The 22,222-nt window shown below is 42.0% G+C and overlaps 1 protein-coding gene across 14 annotated transcripts in view; it reads left to right on the top strand.

Moving 5' to 3' along the window:
- The window catches only part of ENTPD5 (ectonucleoside triphosphate diphosphohydrolase 5 (inactive)), a 63,217-nt gene that overhangs the window by 37,395 nt on the left and 3,600 nt on the right, over positions 1–22,222 (top strand). For 11 of the 14 annotated variants that reach the window (XM_055088596.1, XM_055088595.1, XM_055088593.1 and 8 more), the window contains 13 exons: positions 9,047–9,111; positions 10,700–10,979; positions 12,009–12,088; positions 14,052–14,195; positions 14,398–14,473; positions 14,769–14,804; positions 15,147–15,235; positions 15,544–15,623; positions 16,327–16,388; positions 17,371–17,472; positions 18,179–18,319; positions 19,292–19,348; positions 20,456–20,571. In XM_055088596.1, the coding sequence (XP_054944571.1) occupies positions 10,763–10,979; positions 12,009–12,088; positions 14,052–14,195; positions 14,398–14,473; positions 14,769–14,804; positions 15,147–15,235; positions 15,544–15,623; positions 16,327–16,388; positions 17,371–17,472; positions 18,179–18,319; positions 19,292–19,348; positions 20,456–20,571 (1,200 nt within the window). In that variant the 5' untranslated portion in view covers positions 9,047–9,111; positions 10,700–10,762. Of the gene's footprint in view, positions 1–5,586; positions 5,604–9,046; positions 9,112–10,699; positions 10,980–12,008; positions 12,089–14,051; positions 14,196–14,397; positions 14,474–14,768; positions 14,805–15,146; positions 15,236–15,543; positions 15,624–16,326; positions 16,389–17,370; positions 17,473–18,178; positions 18,320–19,291; positions 19,349–20,455; positions 20,572–22,222 lie in introns of those variants that run through there. The other 3 variants (XM_028496169.2, XM_028496170.2, XM_055088598.1) reach the window with 3 other exon arrangements.

The raw sequence follows: 22,222 nt of genomic DNA, 5'->3' as shown, positions 1-22,222 counted from the left end.
CAGTGGGTAAGACTCGGCGCTCCCAATGCAGGGGGCCCAGGTTCGATCCCTGGTCGGGGCACTAGATCCCACATACACACTGCAACTAAGAGTCCGCATGCCTCAACTAAAAGATCGCGTGTGCAGCAGTGAAGATCCTGTGTGCCGCAACTAAGACCTGGTGCAGCCAAAATAAATGAATAAATAAATGTTTTTTTAAAAAGACACATTTGAGGAAATGTACTTATAGGGCACCCCTATTCCTTGCTTTATACATGAGGTATCATTGTAATATTTGCCTTTCTCAAGTTTTTCATACTGATTCAACATGTTTGAAGGAGTAGCTGTTTTTCGGTTGATAACAAGAAAGGGAAAATATGTTTTCACTTCTCTTCCCACAAACTCCAGTATAAACAGTGACACATGGCACTGATCCTTGCAATTCCTATTCTGCAAATGAGTGCCTCCCATGGTGGATATGGGTTTGGAGGCAGAGATAGTTTATCACCTTAGATTTTCATTATATTTGCTCATTGGGGCAATATTAATCCCCTCCTGATTAATAGTATCTTTTTACCTAAAGGACTTTCTACTTTTAATGAATAGGGAAGAAAAGGCCTTGTGACTTGTGAGGAAAGTGAGGCAGCAGTAGCAACAGCTTTCCCTATGTGGATTATTGTAGCTAAGTCAAGCCTGAAACAATGAACAATGAAATCATGCACTGCCTGACCTCATTTCAGTATAAGACTCAGATGGTTCATTGTACAGAGTGGGCCTTCTTGACACATGTCTAATGATGTTTTTATTAAAGTGGAATAAAGTACTGAAAGAAGTAATCTGTTTATATTTGTTGGTAACTACCAATTCCAATTCCTTTATTGAGAGAGTATTTGATCTTAGTGTTGAAGGGACCTTGAAAGAAATCTCATTCAACCAGCCTTCTGATTTGTGAATCCACTTGGACAATGTGGTCAGATTTGGGCTGAGTCCTTGGGGCAAGAATTCTCCTCTCCCTACCAACATGAGACAACTCATATTATTGGGAAATTCTTCTTCCTATTCTATCTCTCCCCTGTAGTTTCCATGCTCACAGGTCTTATTATAGCTCCTTGGCAACAATCTAATAACAGTTGGTTTTTTTAATAAACCTTTTTTTATCTAGTTAATATTTGAAAAATGCTTGTTATAAAATTTTTCAGTGGTTTTCAAATCTGTGCCAGTTGTCAGTCTTATCCCTTTCTACCAAATATCTCTTCAGTACCTAAGTATTAATTATTTTTATTTATTGGCTGCTTTGGGTCTTCGTTGCTGTGCGCAGGCTTTCTCTAGTTGCAGCAAGCGGGGGCTACTCTTTGTTGCGGTGTGCAGGCTTCTCATTGCGGTGGCTTCTCTTCGTTGTGGAGCACAGGCTCTAGGCATGTGGGCTGCAGTAGTTGTGGCACGTGGGCTCAGTAGTTGTGGCTCGCAGGCTCTAGAGCGCAGGCTCAGTAGTTGTGACGCACAGGCTTAGTTGCTCCGCGGCATGTGGGATCTTCCCGGACCAAGGCTCGAACCCGTGTCCCCTGCATTGGCAGGCAGATTCCTAAGTATTAATTATTAATGCTACCATTGTATTAGAATTTTTTTTCTGTATGTAGCACAAAGAAAGTTGCTCTTCTGTTAATATATTTTCACTCTGTATCTTCCTTGATTTAGTATTTAATTTTTATTATTCAGTTATTAACTGATGTCTGTAATCGGTAATGACTCACTTCTTTTCTTCCTACTCTTTTCTAAAATTATCTGACTTTTATTCAAGTATTTAAACTCATTTTCACTCTTAGAAACAAGCAGGACATTGTTTGAGTTGTAGTTTTTCTGACTTTAATTCTTTTCCTTAAGTAAAATATTGGGACTGTAACAAAAAATGAATGGCTTCAAGTGGTGGGATATGATATTTTCAGAGCAGTTAAAAGTCTATGACATTTTTAATTTTTAAGAGTTAATGTCATTGGAGGGACTTCCCTGGTGGCACAGCGGTTAAGAATCCACCTGCCAATGCAGGGGACAGGGGTTCCAGCCCTGGTCCGGGAAGATCCCACATGCCGTGGAGCAACTAACCCCGTGCGCCACAACTACTGAGCCTGCGCTCTAGAACCCGTGAGCCACAACTACTGAAGCCTGCACGCCTAGAGCCTGTGCTCTGCAACAAGGAGAAGCCACCGTAATGAGAAGCCTGTGCACCACAACGAAGAGTAGCCCCTGCTCGCCGCAACTAGAGAAAGCCCACGCACAGCAACGAAGACCCAACACAGCCAAAAATAAAATATAAATAAATAAATAAATTTATAAAAAAGAGTTAATATCATTGGAATAACATATAGTTTCTAAAGCAAGAAGTATGTAAGTTGTGTTAATAGGAATATATATAAACTGGAAAGAAAAAGCTGGATACAAAATACTATACAAATACTGGTTATAACTGGCAGTAGCCAGCCTCCAAGATGGCTCCATTGATCTTCATCTCCTAGTATTTGTGCCCTTGTGTAGTCCTCTTGCACATTTCATCAGCATTGGTGTGTATGACCAATGGAATATGGGGAAAATGATAGTGTATGACCTGAAGGGTCGTATAAAGCATTGCTGCTTCTGCATTGCTCTCTCTTGGATTGCCCACTCTGGAGGAAGCCAGCCAGCACATTGTGAAGACATTTAAGGCTCTATAGAGAGTCCATGTGGGAAGCAACTGAGACTTTTTTCCAACAGCCAAGATCAGCTTGCCAACCATTGAGTGAGCCATCTTGGAGATGGGTCCTCAGCCTTATCTAAGCCTTCAGATGACTGCAGCCCCAGCCTGCATCTTGACTACAGTATCATGAGAGACCCTGAGCCAGAACTGTCAAATTAAGCCACTCCCAAATTCCTGAACTGTAGAAACTATGAGATAATAAATGTTTATTGTCATTCTAAGCAACTAAGTTTGGGGGTTATTTGTTGTGCAGCAATGGATAACTAAGGTACAGTATCCTAAAATATTTATTGGTTTGATATGTAGAAGAGAATTTGGACAATGTAAACAGTGTTTACTATCTTTTAGATTTTTTTTTGAAAATCACTTTATCACAGTTTTAACAGTGCAAACAGAATGTGTTTGGTTAGAGAGATTGAATTTAGCTATAGAACTAATAGATTCAGAAAAAGAAAATTATAGCTTCTCCTAAAATAAAATGAATAGGTATTCATTAATCATTACATTCTTCTTAAAAATTTAACTATTTATGAAAGTATTCTCCCTTTTTATGTCACTTTGCACTTTATTCCTATTGTCACTTCTCACTGAGCACCTTCCTAGATAGACACTCTTCTAGGTGCTTGGGCTACATCAAAACAAAAAAAGATTTCTGCTCTCAAGGAGCTTATATTCTATCAGAGAAACACAGATAGTAAGCATAGTAAATAGAATTGATAAGTGGTGTGGAGAAAAAAAGTAGACCAGTGTAAGGGGGATTGAGAAAGCAGATGGAGGTAGGGGACAGTGAGGGAGAGTGGTTAGAGTAGTAAAGATAGGCCCCTACACGGAAGCGGCATCTGAACAATGATTTGAAGGAGTTGCAGGAATTCATCAAATGGATATATAGGAAAAGATTGTTCCGGACAGTGGGGACAGCTAGAGCAAAGGCCATAAGGCAGAAGCATGTGTGACGTTTAAGCATAGAGTGCGGGTGGGGTGAGTGAGGTGAAAACTGTTAGTAGATGAGGTCAGAGAGGTAATGGGGTAGGAGGCAGAGCAGGTGGATCCGTGAAGGCTGTTGTTTGGACCTTGCTACTCTGAGGGAAATGGGAAGTCATTGCTGGACTTTGCAGAAGAGAGACATGCTCTAACTTATATTTGAAAAGGATGACTTTAGTTGCTTGTTAAAGATAGACTCTAGGGGAGTCAGCGTAAAAGGAGAGATCTGTTAGGACAATATTAGAGTAAATCATATGACAGATGATGGCGGCTCCGGCCAAGGCAGTGGTGGTGGAAGTGGTCAGAAATGGTCAGATTCTGGAAATGTAATAAAGGTAGACCAGCAGGAAACAGATCAAAAGCTCTTGGTCAGGCACAGGAAAGAGATCAAGCTACTGTAAGACTTTCACATCTGATGCCAGTCTTTGACCATCTTTCTCTGCTCTGCGCTATCTTCCCCACCCCCGTAGCTACCCTTCCCTAGTACCACACTGGCTGACCTTTCCTGTGACCTAGCAATTAAAACTGTGGGCTCTGGAATTAGACCATCTGGGTTTGATTTCTGGCTCTTTTCACTTGTCTACTGTGTGGTCTTAAATTACTTAAGCCTCAGTTTTCTTATTTCTAGAATGGGGATGTTAATAATAGAACTACCTCACAGGGTGGTATTGTGAGATTAAATGAGATAATCCATGTAGAATACTTCACATATGGGCTTTCCTGGTGGCGCAGTGGTTGAGAGTCCGCCTGCTGATGCAGGGGACACAGGTTCGTTCCCCGGTCCGGGAGGATCCCACGTGCCGCGGAGCGGCTGGGCCCGTGAGCCATGGCCGCTGAGCCTTCGCGTCCGGAACCTGTGCTCCGAACAGTGAGAAGCCCGCGTACCGCAAAAAAAAAAAACAAAAAAAACATAAAATACTTCACATAGTGCTTGGCAGATATTAAGATCTCAATAAATAATAGCTGCTATTATTATTATTACCTCAGATTGTTTTCCTTTGGCCACAGTCTTTCCTCTGCATTAAATGCTAACCTTCTTATACCTCTTCCCCTCTAATCTTCTATTTTTTTGTTTTCATTTTGTTTCTCAAATCCATATGACAGAAAATCCTTGAGGAAATTTAAACTGAAATCAGACTATCCGTGACCTCCCTGCTCTCTGTTTTCACCTCTCTGTGGTCCCTCTGCTCTTTGTCTCTGTTATTTATGTAGGTGCTTCTGCTCATTTTTCATAATCAGTTTAAATGTCATCCCAATGCCTTTCCTAATCTTCTAGGTAGACTTAGTCATCTGTGCTTTGGGCTCCTTTAGCATTTTTGTTATTAACTTCAAAAGATGTGGTTATTTGTATATGTATCTGTCACCTCTGCCATACTCTGAGAATCTTGAATTTAAAAGTCTGTTTATTCACCTTTAATTCTCTGGCACCTAGTACTTTGTACGCACCAGTGAACACTTGTAGAATTAGACAAGTGAGTGGAACCTACCAAGGCTCCCCACCCTAATTCTTCTTACATGTAACTGCCAGATTCATATTTGTGACACTCCCTTGCTCAAAATTTTCAATGGCTTCCCATCACCTGCAAAGTAAAGTCTAAATTCCTTAGCTGAGTATTTGGTATGTTGTACTATCTGACCTCAGTTTGCCTTTACAATTTTATTTTCTACTACAATTAGTCAAACTGCTCTGTTTACTATCCCCATCCCCTTTCTGCATCCGTGTCTTGATTCATATTATTTCTTTTTCCTGAAAAGCGCTCCTCTCCTGTCCCTAATTCCCCTCTTCAGTACCCTCCTCAAATGCCACTGCTTTCACAAGGCCTTCTCTGATCATCCCAGCTGGAAGTAATCTCCCCCTGCTTTGAAATCTCAGAGCATGGGACTGCGGTACTTGTCACATTTTAACTTTACAAAGGTAATTAAATGGACATGTATTTTTTTTCCTGTTTACTGTAGTCTCTCTTTAAAAAAAAAAATTATTTATTTATTTATTTATTTATTTTTAGCTGCATTGGGTCTTCATTGCTGCACGCGGGCTTTCTTTAGTTGTGACGAGCGGGGGCTACTCTTTGCTGCGGTGCGCAGGCTTCTCATTGCGGTGGCTTCTCTTGTTGCGGAGCACGGGCTCTAGGCGCATGGGCTTCAGTAGTTGTGGCTCGCGGCCTCTAGAGCACAGGCTCAGTAGTTGTGGCACACGGGCTTAGTTGCTCCACAGCATGTGGGATCTTCGCGGACCAGGGCTCGAACCCGTGTCCCCTGCATTGGCAGGTGGATTCTTAACCACTGCGCCACCAGGGAAGCCCTACAGTAGTCTCTTAAAGGGCAGGTCTAAGATGATTCATCTTTGCCTGCTGTACTTATAAGTAGCACTAGGCAACTGATAATTTCTGGAATGGCTAAATGAACGAATGAATATGTGAATAAATAGACTTCCTAGAATAGCACTCCTATAGGCTGCTTTGGAGGGGAAATGGGTGTTGTGGATGTGATACATAGCCATAGTAAGACACTGGGAAAGAAGGTGCCCCCTGCCCCAGTGCTCCTGTCTGCAGATACCGTTAGCCCAGTTGTACCAAGTCCATTTAGGATGTATTTCCTGATGTCTGACATGTTCCCAGCTCAGTACTTGCCTTTAGAAATACAAAAGATATTATGTACCTTCACCTATACACCCTTTAAATAGCAAAATGTTCCAGGGCCCTGGCCCTTGGTATCAGGTATGTAAGTCCTAAGTTACATCCTCAAATGAGGCATTGCTTACCGTGCTGAAATCTGTCTCAGACTTACCTTATTAGACCCACCTTGGTTTTACTTTGCTTGGCTAACTTATGCTCTGCGTGTTTTGGCTAATCCATTCCCATGGTTCAGCTTATTGTTTAAAAATTTCATTCTAGTTACACTTTAAACTTTATGTTTAATTTTTAACTTTGTTAAAGCCAGCTATGCTGTGGGACTCAGAAGAATTGGCAAGTGGGCGCTTTCACATTTCCGTGTTTTCACACGTTTTGGTAGAGACCTTTCTAGTCACCTCTCTCATTCCATTATTTTACAGTTGGGAAATACTGTCATTTTATTCAGGTCAGTCAATATTGATATTTGCTTAAGGAGGGAATAGAAAGCCATAAATAACTGTCAGGTGTCACCATGGAACTGTATAAGGAAAACAAGTTCACTCATTTGGAAATCTGATTTGATGCCTCCAGAACAAAGGTTTCTCACACCTGTCCTCTTTATTCTGGTACACCTCTACATTCCAGCCATACTGAACTCTTAATATTTGAAGTTCTCATGGTTCTCCTGTGTCTCTTCCCCAGGGTAATTCCTGTCTCTGATTCAGGACTCAGGTTATGCCTCTCGTCCCTTAAAAAACCTCCCACTCCCTTTCACCCCCATCCTTCTCCTTCTAAGATGAGTTACTTGTCCCTTATGTCCATTCTTGTCATACCCTGTGCATAGTTCTGTCAGAGAACTTGCCACAGTACATGATAGCTGTTGGTTTGTCTGTTTCTTCTAGTAAGCTGAGATCTCAAGAGCTGGGCCTATATTTGAATTCTCTTTTGTATCTAGAAGCTAGCACAGTGTCTGGTATATATTAAAAACTCAGTGATGCTTATTAATTAGACAATTCAATGCCAGCCTTCTAAGTTCATCTCAAGGATGGAAGCTTTTGAGGAGTGCTGTTCACTTCTCTGCTATTGGGCTAATGTTGTAAAAACATGAATCAATAATGTTCTTATATGGTTACATATTTTTAATTGTAAACATAACATTATTAAATAATGTTGTAAAAACATTAATTATAATCTCCTGTGTAAAAACCACACAGAATTCAGTTCCTCAGCAACTTCAGCCCTATAGGCAGTAATTCTGCCAGTTGGCACTTAACTATTATAAAAGTAGATGAACCAGACAATCATGTATACTCAGAAAAAAGGTGGATAAGGGAGGAATGAAGGATACAGAAGGGAGTGAGTTAGCAGAATGCCATGTGTTAGTTGCAAACTAGCACAAAGGTGAATGTGATTCATGAAGCTAGCTTGATTCAGAAAGGCTGAAATAGGAGCAAAGAGCAAAAGGCAACCAACAGTGAAAGCAAGGATTCACAGAGATCAGGCAGACACGAGCAGGTGAGCACACAGGTGGGGCCCGCGTCCTGTGGGATTGTGGACTCAAGCTCTGGGTGACGTGGAAGAAGGGAATCCAGAGTGTGATGCTCTGGGGAGGCTGAGGGGGAAGGACTGGTGTTTACTACAGAGACAAAGATGCACTGAAAAGACCTTAGAAGGAGATGGGCATAGTGACAAACCCTAGCTGGCACCAAAGTCTCAAAAGAATTGAAGAGAGGGCTTTGTTGGGGGTGAATAAGGAGATAGCCAGAGAGATTGAGAAGACCAATTCTGAAAGGAGTGGATTTAAATATACTGATATATACTCTCCAGTCTATGTACATTATTTTGAGTAGCGTATAAAACTTTGTATATAATTAACACATTGGGAGAAACAATCCATCCTTGAAGTTTGGAATCTTGATCTTCCCATGGGTGGGTAGTTAATCTCCTTTTGGAAAGAAGTCAGCTATTATATTCTTATTAAATGGATGAGATACAGTCCCTGAGTCACTGGATCACTGTTCATCCCTTCAGGGTATATATTCAACACTTACTATGTGCCAGTATTAAATTATATAGTGTATTAGAAGGTGAGAAGTGCTGTGGAGAAAAATAAACAGGGAAGGAAGGTAGAAGATGTACATGTGACCAGGTGGGTAGCGATGTTAAATATAGTAGACAAGGAAGGACTCTCTGAGAAGGGGACATTTGAGCAAGCCTTGTAGGCTGTGTCATGTAAAATAGTGCACCTTTATATGTGCTCTAAGTTGTAAGCCTTTCTAATACCATCCTTAAAGTAGCTAATCTTAAAAATGAGGTTGGAAGTGGTGTTAGAAGGTAAGGGTTGAGAGCAGAAGGTGCATTTTATGTGTTCATCCTTTGCTTTTTCTAAAATCTACTGTTTAGTTTACACTGAACACCTGGTATGACTGCAGTTTTCACTTCATGAAAACAGATACCTATTATGCATTTTTTTTTCTCCTTGAAATTTCTTTTGGAAGAAAACAAATGTTTGCTTAATGGAAACAGAAGCTGGAGCAGTTTTTTTTCAGAAACCACAATAATAGAGAAAATATGAGTGAGCCCTGAAGAAGTTGCTGTGGAATCAGTCATAGTGATGGAAGCAGGCTGGTGACTGGAGAGCCCCTAAATACACTTCTTGAGAATGTGGAATATGGTTTGAGCTTTGAACAAGGCAATGATCTGTTAATACTCAGAATCTGAAAGGTTTTTTTTTTCGGTTCTTTAGATTGATCTACATGACCAGCCTAGTTGCCGTAAAAGAAGAATCCACCAAAGGGAGTGATTTAAGATGTGAGTATGAATCTGGCCAGGGAGCTGCCCTGTTGCAGTGGTTGATTTCCTGAGATGAGCTTCCTTTGTTTGAGATTCTAAGTTTTCCTTTCCTTAGCCAGTAGCGCTCATTCTTAATGACAGAAGTTCAGCCTTGAAGAGTGCTCAAACTGATCATTCTAACTCTGCCTTTGAGGTACTTCAGAACAACTCTAGTTATTTTAAATAGTTTTACATTCCAAATGCAATTAACTTTAATTAGCTTTATTTTATATGATATGTCACCTGGGAAGGGAGGCATTTTGATAAAATGAACCTGGGAGATCAACAAACCTGAGAATGATTAAGGATCCTCAATCTGTACTCCAAATATACCAAGTATTCTGTTAGAGATTTGGGGACTGGGAATGGGGACTTTGGAATTAGATCTTGTTTAACTAGTAGCTACGACTCACACAAGGAGAAGTTCAGAGGTGAAAGCTGGATCAGAAGACCCAAAACTGTTTTGAGCAAAGTACATAAAGGGCAATTAAGGAAGCCTTAAATCTTAGAGGATAGATACGGCATTCTTCATTAATACCAGGAGAAAATACAGCCTATGCAGGAGACATTTTTCCATGTATCTCATTCTAGGTTTTCTGCATCATTTGTACCCAACCTACCATGATATACAAATTCAGAACAAACAGTGCCGAGCACTTATAAGTTTTTTGTCTTGCTAAGGACATGTTAAGAAATACAGGCAGTAACTTGCCGTAACTCACCACTGACCTGCTTTATGACTTTCAACAAGTCATTGAGGCTTTCTGTCTTAATTTGCCCACCTGCTCTAAGTTCTTATGGAGATAACATGGCCTAACCTGTGAAGGATGTTTTAAAAACCATAATGGTCTAGTTAAGTGTTTTTGAATTAAGTTGATTTATTTCCTTAAAATGTGGTTGAATGTGCAAGCCACTGGCCATATTGTTGTCACAGGTGGCCTGATTTCTAAAGGCTGTGAACACCCCAATACCAGGGACTTTGTAACTTTTTTATAACTTTATAACTTTAATTCAGAAATTGAAGCTTCTTTTTATCAGTCAAAAAGAAGAAAGAGGGAATTCCTTGGCAGTCCAGTGGTTAGGACTCCACACTTCCACTGCAGGGGGCACCAGTTTGATCCCTGGTCAGGGAACTAAGATCCTGCAAGCCATGCAATACGGCCAAAAAAAAAAAAAGAAGAAGAAGAAGGAAGAGAGGGAAAGAGAGAGGAAGTGTTAGTATATGATCTAAAGACAAAATTGTCAAAATGGAAAGAAAAAAATTAGATTCAACATTAGGAGCAGGGTTGCAGAGAGAGCTTTTGAGTATGTGAGATCCACCCTATAATTAAAAGCAGAGCATGGGAAAATATATTTCAAATCCCAATGTCCTTTTGCAGCCAGATACCCTTCAGAAAAGGAGCTAAGAGCCTATGTCACCCTGGTCTAGCTTGTTGTGCTGGTTATTAGGAATAGAGAAGGAGCAGCTTAGGGAAAGGGGTGGGATTTCTGTAATGGGTGTTTCTTCTTTTACAAGTGTAAACAAAGAGGCCAGTTGGTCTAACCTTGTGTGTCTTTGTCCTATAAGCCACTGCAGGTGTGTTAGCAGCACTGCTTCTGTAACAAAAGACTCACTACATCTTGGAAGAGAATGGCCATTTCCCAGGGGGCAGCCTTTTTCATGCTGGTAGTGTCCTGTGTTTGCAGCACTGTCTTCCACAGAGACCAGCAGACTTGGTTTGAGGGTGTCTTCCTGTCTTCCATGTGCCCCATCAATGTCAGTGCCAGCACCTTGTATGGAATTATGTTTGATGCAGGGAGCACTGGAACTCGAATTCATGTTTACACCTTTGTGCAGAAATTACCAGGTACGTGCAACTGGTACCCTCACCAGAGTCGACAAATCCATACTTTAGCAACTCCTCCCAGAAATAAATGTGCTGAGAGTGTGTGATGTCAGTTACAGAATCTTACAGCGACTGAATGTCTTTCTTCAGAGAACACTTTGGACTATAACTGAACACATAGGGTTTAATTCAGTGTGAAATTAAGAGAGATCTGGACTGCCTGTAGTCTGAAACCCATGTGTCCAAGAAGTGTAGCTGTAATGTGTCTTTCCTTTTCTCTAAAGGTGACTATTACTCCAGGGTCCAGAATATTGAGAGTGGTCTTGAGAGAAAGATCACTACCATCCTTGGAAAAGGGGATGAGGGGACCCTGAAGATTAACATTTTCTGAATATTCAGTGTTCTATCCTGAAGTTACACAAAGAGTCTAGGGAAAGGAGTAGAAGCTAGGTGTCCACCAGAGAAATGGCAGAGGGACCCTCAGTGATTACTTTTCATCCTCTACCCCCCTACCCAATACTCCTGCAAGCCATTCCTCACAGGTGGGATGACTTGGAATAGCTGGGGGAAGTAGCAGGTTAATATGATACAGAGCCCAGAATCAGAAAGAGCCTAACTTTTTCTTTTTTTTTTTTCTTTTTTTTTTTCTTTTTCTTTTTTTTTTTTGGTTGCCTTGGGTCTTTGTTGCTGTGCGTGGGCTTTCTCTAGTTGCAGCGAACTGGGGCTACTCTTCGTTGCGGTGCGTGGGCTTCTCATTGCGGTGGCTTCTTTTGTTGCAGAGCACGGGCTGTAGGTGCGCGGGCTTCAGTACTTGTGGCGCACAGGCTCAGTAGTTGTGGCTCACGGGCTCTAGAGCGCAGGCTCAGTAGTTGTGGCGCATGGGCTTAGTTGCTCCGTGGCATGTTGGATCTTCCTAGACCAGAGCTCAAATCCGTGTCCCCTGCATTGGCAGGTGGGTTCTTAACCACTGCGCCACCAGGGAAGTCCAGAAACAGCCTAACTTTTGATAATCAGCCATCTCTCTTCTGTTTCGCTCCATGGACAACATAGGACAGCTTCCGATTCTGGAAGGGGAAATTTTTGATTCTGTGAATCCAGGACTTTCTGCTTTTGTAGATCAACCTAAGCAGGTGAGTTTTTTACAATTAGATGTTTCGATTCTCAAATGCCTTGATAACTTTACCACACCACTGCTGTTAAATATCTCATGCTGTTCACTGCTGATATTGAGGTCATGTGTGAGATCAGTTTTCTGTCCTAGCTAATCTCCTGGATAACAGTAATTGTACACCCCAGGCTCACCAGGGCTTAGGTAGAAGAAGGTGTGAAAATAGATTGTGGCCATGCAGGGATAACACTGTCTTTCAAGAACTACCAAATGAAAAAAAAAAAAAAAAAAAAAAAAGAACTACCAAATGTAAAATAGATAGCTAGTGGGAAGCAGCCACATAGCACAGGGAGATCAGCTTGGTGCTTTGTGACCACCTAGAGGTGGGGGATAGGGAGGGTGAGAGGGAGACACAAGAGGGAGGAGATACGGGGATATATGTATATGTATAACTGATTCACTTTGTTATGAAGCAGAAACTAACACACCATTGTAAAGCAATTATACTCCAATAAAGATGTTAAAAAAAAAAGAAAAAGAAACTGCACTTTTTGTATTTACTGTTTAAGATTTTGATTTGAAGCCATTAACTGCATCAATTAATGTAGATGCAGAAAATGGTTGTGAAGTTCTATAAGGTAGGAGGTATACACACGGCAATTAAGGGAATATAGATCCAATGAACTCCATTTCAGAGTGCCCTTATACAGCACAGAACCAAGCTTATATTCTAGAAATTGGGCAAAACCCACGACAACAAAAATTTTCAGTAATAGAAGATGAATGTAGAGTTCTGTCATAGCTGTATTTCACATTTGAGCCCTCACAACATACAGCACCCCATGTCAGAGGCCACAATGGTATAAAATAGAATAAGGCAGAATGTTGAACTTTGGTAGCATATATAAAGGTGTTGTTCAGTGTCAGAAGTGTAATCATTAACCAAAGGAACACCTGATGTTAAAAATGGCTTGAACTTGAAGAACCGAGAGGATGTTTATTTTCTTAGCTTGCTGTTATGAAATGGCAAATGTGCTAGAAAATTAGGAGCTGTTGAAAGCAACCACATTATTAGAAACTGATTTGACATTTGGAGAGTAAAATTGTGTTGTGGTTGCTCATAATTATAATGATTAAGAGGCAGCGTGTTGTCAGAAGAGATGTTTACTCAGAGAAACAATGGCTTTAAAATAATGGTTTTTAACGTATCATAATTTGAACATCTGCTGTGTGCCATGCAAGTAGGTGCTGGTAATGCAAAAATGAACCTGATGTGTTCTGTCCTTGCAGAAGTCATAAAAGGTGTAGCATAATAACAGCTGCACCTAGCATTTTTGTGGCAGCTCCACGCAGCCTGCCTCATCTAACGCATACAGCAGTTTTGTATGATGGTATCTCCATCTCACAGCTGAGGAGACCAAGCCCCAGGAGCGCCAAGTGACCTATGTTAGGCCACAGGGCTAGCGAACAAGTCTTCTAACTCCAAGCCTTGTTTCCTTCACCATACCAATTTTCTGGCCTGAAGCTAATTTTTAAAAATATGTTGTTATTAGTGAATGAATATGAAATTCTTTAATATCAGATACCATTTTTCTTTTCTTTCCTTTTTTTTTTTTTTTGGCTGCTCCACGCTGCTTATGAGATCTCAGTTCTCCAACCGGGGATTGAAACTGGGACACAGCAGTGAGAGCACCGAACCCTAACCACCAGGGAACTCCCCCGTGAAGCTAATTTTTATTTGAGATAAAATAACAATTAAAATGACCACACTGTAAAAGAATCATTTGTATTATAACTTAATCAAAATGAAATGGCTTCTCCTTCTTCAAAGAAGCCCACTTCTTTAGGTTTCTGCTCTATGGAGCAGAGAAGGGTTGGAACCCTCTGCCACCTCACTCCTGGTACTGTCCCAGAGCATGCTGAGGGAATAGACAAGCTCCACTAAATGAACTGTTCACTGGATACGTGAATCATCTCTTTTGAAGGGTGCTGAGACTGTTCAAGAACTCTTAGAGGTGGCCAAAGACTCAATCCCTCGAAGTCACTGGAAGAGAACGCCAGTGGTCCTGAGGGCAACAGCGGGACTGCGCTTACTTCCAGAAAAGAAAGCCCAGGCTCTGCTCTTTGAGGTAGTTTTTGTTTTTTACAAGAAACCAATAATTTCTTGCCTAGTTCCTTCTCTAGTTTTTTAGGGAAAAGGAGTGAGTTCTGCTAAAATTTTATCTAGGGAAAATGAAGAGTGTAGTTTTCTAAGCATTATAGGATACAGTCAAAATGCGGAAATCTATTCTATTGCCTTAGGGAATCCAGATTTCTTTCTTTTTTTGCTAGGTAAAAGAGATCTTCAAGAAGTCACCTTTCCTGGTACCAGATGACAGTGTTAGCATCATGGATGGATCCTATGAAGGTGAGAGAGGTATTGATGTATGTTCTAGTGGGAGAGGGCCAGGGTTAATAAAAGATCTGATTAAAGGAACTGGAAACAGGGATGGGGGTGCTGAAGAAAAAGGAACTAAGTAAGGAGAACAAATAAGGAGAACAAATAAGCAAGGAGGAAGGGGATAGCAGGAAATGGAAAGATGGGGAGAGGGAAATGTATGCTTTAGACATGAAATTTAGAGAGAAAAAGAGCAAAGATGGGGCTAGGGAACGGGGGTAAAAAACGCTCTGGATATAATCTTTGTCTTTCTCTCCTTTTTTAGGCATATTAGCTTGGGTTACTGTGAATTTTCTGACAGGTAATATATTCTCAAGTTTATCTAAGACCTTAACTGGGTTTCACACATGGTCAGGGAGCAAAAATACCTTTTTTTTCTTTGTATTGTTCTTTCTTTTGTTTAATAAAAAGGAGGGTGGGGAGGAAAGACAGGAAGTTAGTGTCTATTACCTGCCTTCAAGGCCTCAGCTGCAGCAAGAGTCCTTCTAGGTTAGCATTTGCGGGCAGCCTTTGGGACTGGGGAGCAGTGGAGTATTTACAGCATTCCTCCAGTATATGACAAGAGCAGGAGAGAAATTGCAGACAGAGGAGTGTTGGGCTGTCCAGGAAACAGAAGATGTTCAGAGCTGGCTCTCATTCACAGGTCAGCTGCATGGCCACAGCCAGGAGACTGTGGGGACTCTGGACCTGGGGGGTGCCTCCACCCAAATCACGTTCCTGCCGCAGTTTGAGGTGAGTCAGATACATATGAAGGTATGGTTACCATCCCACCTGGCAGGCATATCATGGTGCTGAGAAAGTGGTGCCCCATTTCAGACAGCAGCTCCACCACGAACAGGCCGAGTCGAGTCAATTAATGACTGACCGAACTTCCCCTCACTGTTCAGAGTCCCTTTAATTCCTCAAGCCTTGTGAGAGTAGTTGTTTAATCTTCTCCTTCATCTCTTATTTTTTTGGGGGGGAGGGATAGAGATGGTGGTGATAACATCTTCAGGTAATTGGGGATCCTGAATAGTCTTCTTGCTTTTTCTGTTTTGCAGAAAACCCTGGAACAAACCCCTAGAGGCTACCTCACTTCCTTTGAGATGTTTAACAGCACTTATAAGCTCTATACACATAGGTGAAGGGGGGGACATGGAGGAATAATAATATTTCACATTGTATGATTCTCCAACTTTTCAAAACATTTTCACATCTATTATTGCATCTGACCAGCCTTACAAAGTCTTTGCCAGTCCCTGAAGGCCTGTTAACTGAAACCTAAGCTACTTACCAAAGCCCAAGGGACCCAAGGGGTTTCTCCATTCTTGTCCTCAAAAACATATAATAGTAATAAAGTAAAAAGTAATGTAAGATTTTTAAAAATAATGTAGAAGAATAAAAGATAAGTAATATAAGAGTAAAAGTAATATGAGTCAAGTTTTCTCCAGAGAGAGGATACTCAGAGAAGGTTCAGCCAAAGCTCTGTGTCAGCTCCTTTTAAACTGACCTTCAGATGTTCAAAATCCAGCCTAATTTGATCACAGTTGGGCTGGGAGCTAAGATAATGAGATCTCTTCTGGGGATGGTTCCCAGGGTGGGACCCTAGGAAGTGTCACTGCCTCTGACCTTTAAAGCATAGCTGTGGGAAGTTCTTACTGCATGACCTTGATCTGAACTGTGCAAGAATTACTGCTTGTTGTCCACACGAGATGAATAGAGCACAGAGAACAAGGTTTTCTTCCCTCCAGAGTGAGACAGAGAAACCATGTTACTTTTGGAAGAGGGAGCTTTAGGCTAGAGAATCAGGATCACATGAAATTAGTCAATCCTGTATTTTACAGTTACTTGGGATTTGGATTGAAAGCTGCAAGACTAACAACTCTGGGAGCCCTGGAGACAGAAGGTTCGTCTGGGTGTGCTGGTTGGGGTATGGTGAGAGTGACACCAGTACTCAGCTTGCCTTTTCCCTACCTTGGCAGTGATTCTATGGCAGAAAGCGTTATGCTGAAGTAAGAGGCCTGTGTTGTATAATAGACATCATAATGGCAAATTCCTTTTCTACTTTATGAGGTCAGATGTTTTGGTATATATTATTAGCCATTTCCAGCATGAAGTCTCTTGGTATAGTGGGGAATGGTCTGTGGCCAGGGGGCTGAAGTGTCTTCAGAAATTCAAGACTCAAGGGTTAAACTTGGCAGGAGCTTGCTCAAGCCCTTAGTTTTACGTGGGAGGTGCAGGTAGCAGCAGTCCACTTACAAGGTGGAATAACTGAACAACTCCATTCCTTTCTTCATAGGCAGTAGAGGGGTAAAGAGCTCAGCTTTTGGGGTCAGGCAGAACTAGGGTCAGTCCCAGTCTTGTAATTTGGGGCCGGTTAGCTAAACATTTTGTGCGCGTTTCCTCACCTTAAAAGAGATTTTGCATTTATTTTAATTTTTATGGTGTGTGGTTCACAGTAAGCTATTATTGTGATGAGTATATAGCATTTCAGAATTTACATTTTCAAGTGTATTTTATTTAAGCCTCACAACAATCAATGAGAAAAGTAGAACAGTATTTTTTCCCTTTTTTAGAAAGGAGGGAACTTATTCCATTGTAGGTTTTAGATTTGAGATGTGATGAAAGCCATCAACCCCTCTGCCAAATGGACATAAGCATGAAAGTTTGCCTGTAGTTTCAGGGGGTTCACCAACCCCGCAAAGCCCATCTATGAACCCTGAGTTAAGAATTCCCATCGTAGGATGCAGTCATGGAACTAATTTCATATGATTTTAAGGCCCAGCCACCTTGATATTTCCTTTCAACCTTACTGACTTCTTGCTTTCCTTCCTCTCTCTTTCTCTCTCACACCCTTGCCTCTTACTTTGTGGTCTGGTTTCTTTCAGGAATTGATGGACACACTTTCCGAAGTGCCTGTCTACCGAGATGGCTGGAAGCAGAGTGGATCTTTGGGGGTGTGAAATACCAGTATGGTGGCAACCAAGGAGGCAGGTGATATTTTTTCACTGGTTGAAATTACTTTTACAGTAGAAGTCTGGAAAAGTCCCATGGGAAACTTTTTCTAGAGCTAGGAGAAGCTTGTCTTTTGCAGGAACTAGTTCCAAATAGATGCTGGTGTGCCTCCAAGGAGTAGTGTGAAGTGACAGTGAACAAGGCAGCTGTCACTCTGTGTTCAGCTCTTTCCCTGCCCAAGTGTTGTGGGTCCATTAGAAACCTCTTCTTACCCTGGGTCTAATGTACTGAGGGTCTCTGCCCTTAGCAGGGTGAAACTGTTTCAGATCCAATTAATGTTGAGCTATTTCAGTTACAGAATTGAGACGATAAGAAGAATAATTGATCTTAGGTATTATAAAAGGCATAGACCTTAAACTCGAGGAAAAAACTTGATTTTTCCCATGAAGGAAGCAGGTGAGCCTCTGCATACTTCTCATAAATGCCATGAAACATAATGCTAAGGGGCAGCTCGAGGTCAGCTGTGGCTTTTTTGGTGAACACAGGTTAGGGAGGGGACCTGCCGTGGAGAAGCAGGTACTGGTTCTCCAGAGGGATGAGGCTGCAAAAGTTTGTTCATCTTTGTCTGTAAGCCCTGTGTCCTGAGCCTCAGCTCGCCTTGATTCTCCTGCTGTTCCACTGGCTTCAGCAGCTTTCCTCTCACTTTCTCACCTTGCCCCTGTGCACCTTTTGCCCCATCAGGGGACGTGGGCTTTGAGCCCTGCTATGCTGAAGTGCTGAGGGTGGTCCAAGGAAAACTTCATCAGCCAGATGAGGTCCAGAGAAGCTCCTTCTACGCTTTCTCTTACTATTATGACCGAGCTGTTGACACAGACCTGATTGGTAAGTTCATCACTCCAGGTGTCAGTGCAGGGGGGTAACGGGGCAGGGCTTTGGTGGGGAAGGGAAAGGGACAAAAGGAGTATTTGCAATGCCTTGTTGAGGTGGTCACCATACTTTTCTCCCAAGTCACCCAAGTGGAAGAGTGAATATGATTTCGAATCTTTTGGGGCTAGAAGATGGCCTAAACAAATATACATGAAGTCTTTTTTTTCTTTAAGTATTTTTATGGAGGTATAATTGACATAAAATAAAATGCACATATTTGAAGTGTACAATTTGGTAAGTTTTGACATATGTATACACCCATGAAACCATCACCAAATTCAAGTCAATGAACATATTCACCCCAAAAAGTTTCCTCTTTCCCCTTTATAACATTTTTCCTTATAATAGTAACACATTTTGTTTAGCTGTGAGAATGTGTATATGTGATCTGTTATGGCCTGAGATAAGAATTAATTTCTTATTTTCTGACGTGTTTTTTTGTTTGTTTGTTTGTTTGTTTTTGTTTTTTTTTGCGGTATGCGGGCCTCTCACTGTTGTGGCCTCTCCCGTTGCGGAGCACAGGCTCCCGACGCACAGGCTCAGCGGCCATGGCTTACGGGCCCAGCCGCTCCGCGGCATGTGGGATCTTCCCGGACTGGGGCACGAACCCATGTCCACTGCATCAGCAGGCAGACCACTGCGCCACCAGGGAAGCCCTCTGATGTGTTTAATGGCCCCTTTTTAATGGGCCTATTTTTTAGCTGTAGTTAAATATACATAACATAAAATAACATAAAATAGATTATAAATAAATAAAATTATAGATTATATTGTAGGGATATGTCATGTTTGCTTATCCCATTCTTTAATGCTGGAAATTTTATTTTTAGTTTTTCATTATTATAAATAGGATAATTTCCTAGGATAAATTTCCTTATGTTTCCTGGAAGGCTTTTTGACATCAACTACTGTTCTGTTTCATTTCAGATTATGAAAAGGGGGGTGTTTTAAAAGTTGAAGATTTTGAAAGGAAAGCAAGGGAAGGTAAGTGTCAGTGGAAACCATTGAAGGTGAGCCCGTGAGGCTGTGCCTGCCACCCCCAGTGACCTTAAAGTGACCTAATATGCTTCGGCCAGCAGAAAGCCTCTCAGAAGGTTGGTTTCCTGTCTTTACCAGGAGTTAAAAGCATTAAGTGGCAAATAAAAATATAAGAATACAAGACACTTTGGAGAAACGGTGAAAACATTTTCTTCTTTCCACATTTCTTTCTTCCTTTTTTTTTTTTTTTTTTTTTTTTTGCGGTACGCGTTTTTTTTAAAAAAAAAAAAATTGAAAAGTTTTATCAGCGGTAATGAAACACTGAGCACCAGAATATATGGAAAATAGCCACAGAGGCTTCCTTGAAAGAGTTCATCAAAAATGCAAATGGGGCTTCCCTGGTGGCGCAGTGGTTAAGAATCCACCTGCCAATGCAGGACACACAGGTTCCAGCCCTAGTCCGGGAAGATCCCGCATGCCGTGGAGCAACTAAGCCTGTGCGCCACAACTACTTAGCCTGCACTCTAGAGCCCGCGAGCCACAACTACTGAGCCCGTGTGCCACAGCTACTGAAGCCCACGCACCAAGAGTCCGTGCTCTGCAACAAGAGAGGCCACCGCAATGAGAATCCCATGCACTGCAACAGAGAGTAGCCCCTGCTCACCGCAACTATGGAAAGCCCGTGCGCAGCAACGAAGAACCAACGCAGCCAAAAATAAATAAATTAAAAAAAAAAAAAAAAGCAAATAATTGCTCTTATCCAGTGGCCCTGAAGTAGGGCTAACTGGTATTTCCCTGTCTTAATATATAAGGGCCTTAGTTGAATTAAGCCCCAACAATAAGTCATAGAATATATGTCATAGCAAATAAACTAGGACCCAGGTACCTTTGAGTAGATTAGATGTCACATCAGAAATGTGCAGGTTCTTGATGAGCTGGGGTCTTGCAGAGGCTGTCAGTGCATAGTTCTAGCCTCCAAGACTCCCAGGCATCTGGGAGAAGGAGAATGGAGGATTCTGCTTTGCTTATTCTCAGTCTGTATTTAGAGAAAATCATACACCTCTCAGTTGGCTGCAAACTTGAATTCCACTTTTCTCTTTCTATCACCTCCAGTATGTGATAACCTGGAAAAATTCACCTCAGGAAGTCCTTTCCTGTGCATGGATCTCAGTTACATCACAGCCTTGTTGAAGGATGGCTTTGGCTTTGCAGGCGGCACCGTCTTACAGGTAAGAGAGAGGACACCGGCATTACATGACAGACCTTTTATTTGGGAGTTAGAAAGAAAGTTAAAAACTTGTTTAGGGGACTTCCCTGGTGGTGCAGTGGTTAAGACTCCACGTTCCCAGTGCAGGGGGCCTAGGTTCGATCCCTGGTCAGGGAACTAGATCCCACATGCATGCTGCAACTAAGAGTTCGCGTGCCGCAACTAAGGAGCCCGTGAGCTGCAACTAAGGCGCCCGCCTGCTAAGAGTTCACATGCCACAGCTAAGGAGCTGCAACTAAGGAGCCCACCTGCCACAACTAAGACCCGCCACAACCAAACAAATAAATAAATATTTTTAAAAAACAAAAAAACTTGTTCAGTAATCAGAGTGGCTGTAGGTGGAGTTTTGAGGTAATTTTATTCAGGCTGTGGACAAGGCACTGTGCAAGGCACCATGAATGTGGGAAATTACCTTGATACAGTGGCAGCTTCTAAGTACCGTTGACCCTTGAATAACAGGTTGGAACTGGGTCCACTTATACATGGATTCTTTTCAATAGTAAATACTACAGTACTACACAATCTGTGGTTGGTTGAATCCATGGATATGGAGGGCCAACTGTCAAGTTATATGTGGATTTTTGACCGCATGGGGGTTGGCACCTATAACCCCCATGTTGTTCAACGGTCAACTGTATATTACTAGGCAAGCTATCCCAGAGGTCACAGAGCTGAAAGGCTTGCAGCCCAGGTTAAGATGCCCAAGTTACATGGTTTATTAAATCAACTTCAAAAGTCAGGGTGAGGGACTTCCATGGCGGTCCAGTGGTTAAGAATCTGCACTTGCACTGCAGAGGGCATGGGTTTGATCCCTGGTCGGGGAACTAAGATCCCGCATGCTGCGTGGGGTGGCTAAAAGCAAAAAAATAAAGAAACCCCACAAAAGTCAGGGTGAAAAGCAAGGGGAAAGAAATGGCATAGGTGAACACACAGGATAGGGTACATACAAGTTGGAGGTGCTGTACTTCCTGAATCCTGGGTTCATATGTCCTGCTGAGAGGCCCATGATAGTGTGGTTACAGGTACTGTAGCTGAAGTTTGATCAAGGGGGCACAAGGACAGAAGGTGCCGGGGCCATCACACAAACTTGCTGTGTTTGGAGGGGCACAGAGGCAAGTGCACTGGCCAGTAGCATTAGCTCACTCATTAGCCCATTGGATGGTTTGATGGTTCTGTTTGGCAGAGGACGTGAGGGACCTCTGCCAAAGAGCATCACCAGTGAGTGGCTTATTTAAGACCTCGTGAGTATTGAATGCCTTGTGTAGTATGTTGTATGTATTTTGTGTGTGCCTCATATATTTAGTGCCTCTTGAGTCTTGGGTCCCTCTTTGTCTTCCTAACTTTATCTGTAGTAACTTATTTATTCCAAACACATCTTATGATTTTCATCCATCCCATATATAATATGTTTTTGTCTTCCATACCATAATTGAATAATTGCACATTATAGTTACAAAGATGATTAAGATGTAATCTTTTTTTTTTTTTTTTTTTTTTGCGGTACGCGGGCCTCTCACTGTTGAGGCCTCTCCCGTTGCGGAGCACAGGCTCCGGACGCACAGGCTCAGCGGCCATGGCTCACGGGCCCAGCCACTCCGCGGCACGTGGGATTT

Source organism: Physeter macrocephalus, chromosome 11 (assembly GCF_002837175.3).
Source record: "Physeter macrocephalus isolate SW-GA chromosome 11, ASM283717v5, whole genome shotgun sequence".
NCBI classification, from domain to species: Eukaryota; Metazoa; Chordata; class Mammalia; order Artiodactyla; family Physeteridae; genus Physeter; species Physeter macrocephalus.
The sequence above is the reverse complement of the archived record's forward strand: the minus strand, read 5'-3'. Positions and strand labels throughout refer to the sequence as shown.